The 8,557-nt window shown below is 36.5% G+C and overlaps 1 protein-coding gene across 1 annotated transcript; it reads left to right on the top strand.

The window, feature by feature from the left end:
- Positions 1 to 6,366: 6,366 nt before the first annotated feature.
- On the top strand, positions 6,367 to 8,159 carry LOC149241248 (uncharacterized). The gene is made up of 4 exons (XM_089367477.1): positions 6,367 to 6,657; positions 6,749 to 7,030; positions 7,117 to 7,283; positions 7,484 to 8,159. The coding sequence occupies exons 1-4, from the start codon at positions 6,475 to 6,477 to the stop codon at positions 8,049 to 8,051; spliced, it is 1,200 nt and encodes a 399-aa protein (XP_089223603.1). The 5' UTR covers positions 6,367 to 6,474; the 3' UTR covers positions 8,052 to 8,159.
- Positions 8,160 to 8,557: the final 398 nt, after the last annotated feature.

Raw genomic sequence — 8,557 nt, 5'->3', positions numbered from 1 at the left:
ATCTCCTTTCCCAACTCAGGTTAACTCTCGTTCCAACAGTACTCGTCTTTTTTAACTGCATGCAAATTAGTTTTATTTTATAGTTGTGCATGTAAATTAGTGGTTGTGACTGCTAGTAAGGCAAGGTTTGAGGTCATCATTAAGCTGCAGATGAGAGCATATTTATCATTCAGCAAAGGTAGCCAATGCGCAGATCAAAGTCGAGCGTCAGTTAGCTCCACGCCCTGAGCCGATTAGATTCAGTGCCATCATTTCTTAGGTATACGACTTAATGCACAGGGATACAACCTTTGTAATTGCTTTAGTTATGTGCTTAAATTCGTGTGGAAAATCATAATTTAAAACCCATGCATTGCCTCTTCTTTGAGTTTGTATAACTCGGACCTAGGAATGGCTTGGCCAAGCCAAAGACCTGGGAATGAATTGGTCAAGCCAAAGACTCTAGAGTGAGAGTATGACTTCGACTTGGGAAATAATATACACTAGGGGAATTCTGAGGTCTTAAATGGGCCTCCTAAGAAAAATGTACAACCAAAATAAACTTTATAAGAACCAATAGGATTCAAGATGATTATTTCAACCATGGGGGATGATTCACCATTTTTGGAGTCAAAAAATGAAAAGATTAAAAAACAATAAAATAATAAAACTACTTTTTCAACTTATATCCCTAGGGTTTTACTCAAATTTTGAGTGGGAGTACTTGGTGGATGCAAAATTTAATTCTTCATACAATGAGTACCCATGTTGCATACTTTTGATGGATCCTGCTACATGAAAAATGAGAAATACATGAACAACCATGATTGTAATAATGTTTTTCACATATTTCACATTTTTTGTGTAGCAGGGTCCATCAAAAGTATGAAACATGGGTACTCCTTGGATGAGGAATCAAATTCTGCATCCAACAAGTGTTGCCACTCGAAATTTGAGTAAACCCATAGGGAGATAAGTTGAAAATACGAGTCTAATATTATTATTTTGTAACTTCATTAGGAGGCCAATTTTAGACCTCAAAAATCCCCTAATGGAAATGTAAATCTCTTGCTGAGAAAATTTTTGTTTCTTAAATTCATCAGATAATCTTAGTTTGAAACCGTTTAAATTGCCTAAGTTTCTCATGCAATTTCCCTTGAGTATTCAATTTCTCTCTCAAGCTCGCCCTTTTGCTTTAAAATTTGATCTATCGTGTGGGAAAGCTCTTCCTTTTCTTTGAGAGCTTCATTCCTTTGTTGGATTGCATAAATTTCCATTATATCAATTCATTTCACCAAACACCACCTACAATATAATTTATGCATCATCCATATAAAAACTACTAAAACTTTGCTCAAAAATATTTAAAATTGTGCAATTGTATCCCATCTAAATATTAACAATAAAATACTTTGACCGAGTTTTTTGATTGAATATGTCATTTCCAAGTAGAGTCTACTTGTTTCAATGCTACATTAAGGTGGCTTGTAGAGTGAGTGTCAAACTTTAATTCTCCAAGTATAAAGAATTAGTTGTTACTTATGAATAACGTACCTGTAGTTACGGGGAATTTGGAAAAATCATACATGAAAAAATGTTGAAAGAAAATCAACTTGCATCTAAGATACCTAAATGCAACTTTACCTTTTTTATTAATCAGTTTTAAGTCTAATTAAAGATGAGATGGGTGAGATTTATAAAATCACAATGGGTGAGATATTAAAGTGAATGATACTGATATCAACTGTCAAAGTTGCCTTTAATTATATTAGGAGTTGTGATTGCCATGGTTCCTTTTCCATTTCTTCTCTAGAATTCTTCCTTTTGTGTTGGGTATCTCAACTGTTTGAAATAAGTTGTTTGTGTGTATGCATTTGGATGATGACAATGATATTTATGTACAGGTAAGGCTTATGCATGAGGATGGATATGGACTTGGGAACTTGGATGCAATATGGATTTTATAGAGGCCAAAGGTGAGCCCTCATAAGGAATTTATTTGAACTAATCTTTGCGAATTGCTTGAATATGTTCCTTCTGTTATTAATCTTGAGGATAAAACTCATGAGAAGGTCGAAATATTGGAGAGAATGAGAGTATACGTTTAATTATTTATATTTCAAATTCTTATTCTCGTATTTTTCTCTCTCCTCTTTTCTTATATGCGAAACATCCCAACTCCGTTTCTCTTACCATTCTCATTTCTCGTTTCTCATTTATGGTAACATAGAACTACAATATGCGGAGCTGTGATGACTATATGCAGAGCGGTGACCAGATGAAAAGCAAAGGTATGAAGAGTGGCGTTGAAGCTAGATAAAAAATAGGCTATGGAATATACTGTGAAAAGCAAGGTTCATGACCGCAAGGCCACCTACCGTGCAGTGTTGGAGTAGTTCACTGATATTGGAGGAGTAGTTCCTAATATTATTATGGATAATAGGGTCCTAGGCTAACATGCCAATAGCCACATGTCGACAATCATAAACAATCACAAGGGAGTTGCAACAATAAGAAGTCAATATCATAATGCTAAAAGCATAACTGCTATACATCTAAAGTATTTATCACATAAAATGTTATGAAGTAATTCTAGCGGTAAGGCTAGCATTAATCAACCTCACACAGACATATACATGCTAAAAAATTTGCATAAAAGTGTTTGGAAATCTTGAAGAGATTGAAAACATTGGATATAAGTGTGGAGATGGAAGAAATGGAAATCTTGAAAAGATAAAACTTTGGATATAAGTGTGGAGATATTGAAAAATATGTCTCGAAGAGAGCGAAACCTTTTGTCCAATCAAAACTTGTGAAAATAAAAAACTAGTAATTTTAAATTCAAAATTTAATTAAAACATTGGTTAATATGCACAATACAATAGTGATGAAGTTCAAACCAATTAATGCATACTCAAAAATCTAGTAATGCTATACCATGCGGTCAGTAGAATAATAATAAGGATTTCCTACATTTTAAGCCAAAGTAAAATAGAGAAATGTTTGAAGATTTATATTATTACTATAGAAAAAAAAAGGTTATATTTAATAAAAAAATTTAGATATTGTTTTATGATAAAATACTTACTGATGATGATGATGATGATGATGATGGTTAACGTCCACTCAGACCAAATTGGTCTATCGGACCTACAATTTTCTTAATTTTTACTTGTCTGGCTCCTCGTCTTTCTTGGCGAGATTGGTGTTGTAGCTTTCTTTCTTTTCTCTACGGTCTTCCAACTTCCTTTGTCTTGCATCTCCTTCATCTCTTCTGGTTCTTTAGCTTCGCGATCTATTGTGTTCGTTCTTTTGAAAATAGTCGGAGAAGGAGTTTGGTTTAGGAGATCTGCTTTGCTGTTAAATGAAGATTTATTTTCTGCGGTATTCAAATCCTCATAACTGTTGATTTGTTGGGGCGGGCTTTCTCCTTGCTTGTTTTGAGAGTTGCTTCCTTCTTCCTTGATTTCTTGTGACTCATTTTCTCTAGAATATTCTTCTTCTTTGATGACAGTGTAGTGTTCTTTTTGTGCTCCTTCCCACCATGTAGATCTGTGGTGGTTTTTTCTAGCAAAATTTTTCTCAGAGGCTTTTGGGCAATTTTTGGCTAGATGCCCCGTCTCAAAGCACGATCGACATCTGAAGAGGACACTTTCATAATTCTGGTTCCACACATAGTCTTTACTTGTTAGGTTTATTTCAGCTGGGAATCCGGCACTGAAATCCATTTCCACACAGATGCGTGCATAGGTGGTTCTGGCATATTCCTCTGTTTCTGGGCACCTACAGTAAAATTTCCCAATTGCATTTCCGATGGCTTTTAGCGAGGAGAGATTCCAGAGATGCAAGGGTAGGCTTGGCAATCGCACCCAAACTGGTGCTGAGGTTATCACTGCTGTAGAGGGATCGAATGATGGGTTCCATGGCTTCATGAATAGGCCTGATTTTTCCCAAAACCAAGGGCCGGAGTCTAGAATACATTGTCTGCTTTCAGGATTTTCAAAATCTACTATAAAGAAACCTCTAGCACAGGGGTAGATATTAATTTCATCAGAAATGATAGGCTTCCATACCTCCGAGATCCAATTGTGGAGTGCTATCAGCCGCGGCCAAAAACCATTGAACCGGCAAATTAGGGCACTTTCGGAGAACTTCAAAGCTTCATCGAGTGAGTCCTGGACCACTTGGATAGTGGGAGCTGGGGCTTCACTCACGATATGGGCAGGAGATTGCCCTTCAGAGGCGGATGAGCCACCAGTTATTTTTGCGAAGCTCAGAGCCATATTTTACTTGCTCAGGAGAACCGAGACTTCTCAAGAGAGGAGAAGAGGAGCGCTGCTGGAGAGGAGTCAGGAATATATGCCTGTCTCAAAATGCCGAGATCTGAGCCGCCGAGACTTCTGAGATCCGCAGAAGATAGATCCACCACCGAAGAAGAGGAGAACCGAGACTTCTGAGATCTAAGCCACCGAAGACTTCTGAGATCTGTTCCGCAGAAGAGGAGAACCGAGACTTCTGAGACTTCTGAGATCTGATCCGCGGATCTGAGATCTGAGATCTGACTTCAAGATGACTGCAAGATGAATCACGTAAATCTTTTTTTATCTCCGCGGAACCGAGACTTCTGAGATCCGCAGAAGTCAGATCTCAGAGCGGGAGGAAATTATATGCATATGTACCGCAGCCATATTTTAGAGACTTCTGAGATTCGCAGAAAACTAATTCATTGATGACGGAATTAAAAGATAAAATTCCAGGAACCGCAGACGAAGAGAATTCACCGAAGAACCGCAGATAAGAACCGCAGATAAGAACTATAATATTTTCAAGAGAAAATATTTATTATAATTTATTTTATATTATACTATTAGTATATATCTATTTAAATTTAAAATCTACTAAAGTATCAATCTTTTTAGGTTTTTTTTTTTTAATACAAAACATGAGAATAAGTTTGAACTTGGTAAACTTAAATTAAAATGGATTTAATTTCGATTTTCATAATATTATTTATAAGGTTTTCACATCTTTATATAAAAAGAAATATTTTTAATTTTATTAAAATTATATATATACGTGTATTATAGGCATTTTTCCGTTTTATATAACTTGAATACATAATATTAATGAATACATAATATTAAATATATATGTATATATAGAAAAAAAAAAAAAAAAATTATTTTTATATATTTATTAATTAAATTTAAATATAAAATTATTATACTGGAAACAAAATTTGGGAAACAATAAAATTCCCAATGTTGAAAAATGGATGGGAAGGGGGCAATCTCAGCTTTAATAGTCTCTATGAAATTCTAGTGGTTTAAAATGAAAAAGGTCCTGTCTTGGCACCACCAACTAAAATCCAATACGAATCACAAGCAAACATATGAATCTACTAGGCCTAATAAACAAATTACTTGCATGTTGTGCTAAGTCACTCTCACTGCATCGTTAGAGGCCAACTACCCCTTGTGAGTGAAAGGCCAAAAGTCACTCTATGCCTTTGCGTAACTTACTACGGAATACAAATTCAATAGAATCAGAGAATTGAAAGGATAATCCACGAGCAGCGGCAGGAGAAGAGACGAAGCAACAAGTAAATGAAAGCTGTAAGGTGGCAGGCCCTGAAACCTCTGTTAACACGTCTCCATTCACCCAAGTCATGGAAATTTTTTTTTATTTAAATATAGAAATAATTGAAAAATCTATTTTTATGTATTAAATTTTAAAACATATAAATAAATGGACATTTCATCTATCTGTTTCCCATTAAAGATAATATTCTACGTCTAAATAAACGAGTGACACTCCATCTATCATTTAAAAAAAGGTTAAAATATTATTCTTGGAATAAATACAATCTACTCACACCATTAATTAATTTAAATTTATTTAAAAGATAAATCCATTTGTGGTAAGGCCGTATGCCTTCCTGAGCCGGCTAAAATTGTTCTGGAAAACATGCTTGACAAAGGTTTAAATCTTATGGAACGTGACAGCGTAAATTCATTATCCGATTCAACAAAGGTAGGTGGGATAGGGCTTTCTATAATAACCAACCTGATTTTTAACATTTGGTTTTACAATATCTTAGTCAATCCTTGATAGGGAAATGATTTTGCCATTGCTTCATGGGTTCTGATGGGGACCCATCATTCAAAATATCAACCTTACGTGTCTAATCGATAACAGCAGTTATTCACAAGTCGTCGATCTGGATGGACTCTCGCATACTTCTTCCCATATCCGGTCGTAGCCTTCGTGAGGGATCTCTACTAACCCTCCCACCACGCATATCTTTCTGTGAATTTCGTGTGGTTTTGGCTAGGTAGCAGATCCATTATAATAACAGTCAAAGTTATATGTTGGCAGATAGTCTGAAAAAGATTCTGCACCATCAATTAACTGATAATCTGATCAATTCCTTCGCACAAGCGGTATCCCTTTTGGATCTTTGAAGACGCAGCCAAGGTTTGAAACTTGACAACAATGGCGTCGGCTGCGGCTGCAGCAGAGGAGGGAAGCCTGGGAACTCGGCCGAGTCAAGACCTTGTAAAAGAATCGCGGAAAGCCGTATCCCGCATTGAGCTGGAATTGGCTTGGAAGATCAAAGCCATCGCAGCCCTCCCCAATCCCCCCGACATGGATATCTCTCTCTGCAAGGCTGCCAAGGTCTTCTTACATTAGACTCAATTCTTTCTTTTGTGAATTTTAGTTTTACCTATTTGCAGAATAAATAAATTTCATGGATTAATTAATACAGGCTTCAATGGAGGCTGACGCGAAAAAACTTGCAGACGAAGAAAAGGCTCCACACAGATCTGTTATACAGCTTGAGGAATTCTATCACATGTATGACAGCATTATAAAGAAGCCTGAGAATTCTTCTATCTCAAGATCCGAAGCTGATATTAAGGGAAATACGAAGCTAGACCTTCAACAGCTTCTCCACGAACTTAACAGGCTTATACTCTTTGACTTGCCAGACTCTGCAAAGAAGCTGTCGACCATTTCTAAACTTGACCTTTCTAATAACAATATGAAGGTAAAGGTAGAAATATTGCATCGTTATATAGACTTTCTTGATCGCATTCATCTGATTTTACTTGCAAAATTAATTTCTTGCTGCAGTGTCTGCCCGAATCCGTGACGAGTCTGGTGAATTTGAGAACTCTCGACGTCCATTCGAACCAGATCACATCGCTGCCGCAATCCATGGGACGACTGCAGAAGCTTAAAATCCTCAACATTTCTGGAAACTTCTTTGCCGAATTGCCAGAAAGCATTCTAAATTGCCGGTAAAAATTGTATTCGAACCCTCAGTATTTTCCACGAATATTTAATTCAAGATACTCCATATTTTTGGGAACTTGCTTGCCAGGTTTTTCAAGATTTCCGTAAAAATCGTTTGCAAACCCTAGCTTTGAAGATTTAAATTTCTGCAATCTAATGGATTGTATGATTTTATGGCTAACATATTACAAATTAACTCTATCAGTTCTCTGGAAGAGCTGATTGCCGATTTCAACAAGCTACAGCGGCTACCTGAGACACTGGGAATCAAACTGTTTAACCTGCAGAGGCTCTCTGTTCATTCCAACAATCTTTCTTATCTCCCTTCCTCCATCTCATGCCTGATGTTTATGCGTGTTCTGGACGTCCATATGAACAAGCTCAGCTATCTGCCTGAAGACATTGACAACCTGCTAAGCCTTCAAATTCTTAATGTGAGTTGCAACTTTGGCTACTTAAGCGCCTTGCCGGATTCGATCAGTGGGCTGTGTCGTCTCGTCGAATTGGACGCGAGTTATAACCAGATTAAAACCCTGCCCGATTTCTTTGGAGCGCTGGTGAAGCTGCAGCGGCTAAATCTAGAGGGTAACCTGCTAATTCGACCACCGCCAGAGATAGTTAGAGATGGTCTGGAAGCAATCATTAACTACATGAGCAAGCGAGCCAGCAAAAGTCTTGCGACACGTAGACTCTCAGGTCTGGGAGGCAAATTGGCACGGAAGTGGTTATCCTGCACCAGCTGTGCTTATGTGAAGTTTGGCGAAAAATCATGACGTGGAACTAATACATAGGTAAATAACATAAATTTTTATCCAGTCAAAATTTTCGCCTTGTGGACTCAACTGCTACCACATGGCAATGACATGGACCGTCTCTGCTGGGTTGAAAAAACAAAATATTGTAGGGATGTGTATTAAAGTAATATCAAAATTATTAAGAATATGTTTATGACTAATGCCCTTTGGCTTCGTGTATAGTCTTGTTTTATTTAATTAACTGCTACCACATGGCAATGACATGGACCGTCTCTGCTGGGTTGAAAAAACAAAATATTGTAGGGATGTGTATTAAAGTAATATCAAAATGATTAAGAATATGTTTATGACTAATGCCCTTTGGCTTCGTGTATAGTCTTGTTTTATTTAATTCCAGATTTAATATGAGTGGAAAGGGATAAAAAAAAATTGGTGAAAATATTTTTTAAATATAAAATATAACATGTAATTTTTTATTGTTTAAAATGTAATTTTGAATGCTATATAGATTATACAAGGTTAAA

The sequence above is a fragment of the Pinus tabuliformis genome, chromosome 8 (assembly GCF_031772625.1).
Source record: "Pinus tabuliformis cultivar Carrire ecotype Pingquan chromosome 8, CPIR1, whole genome shotgun sequence".
Taxonomy (NCBI): domain Eukaryota; kingdom Viridiplantae; phylum Streptophyta; class Pinopsida; order Pinales; family Pinaceae; genus Pinus; species Pinus tabuliformis.
Note: the sequence above shows the minus strand (reverse complement) of the source record. Positions and strands in the feature narration are given on the sequence as shown.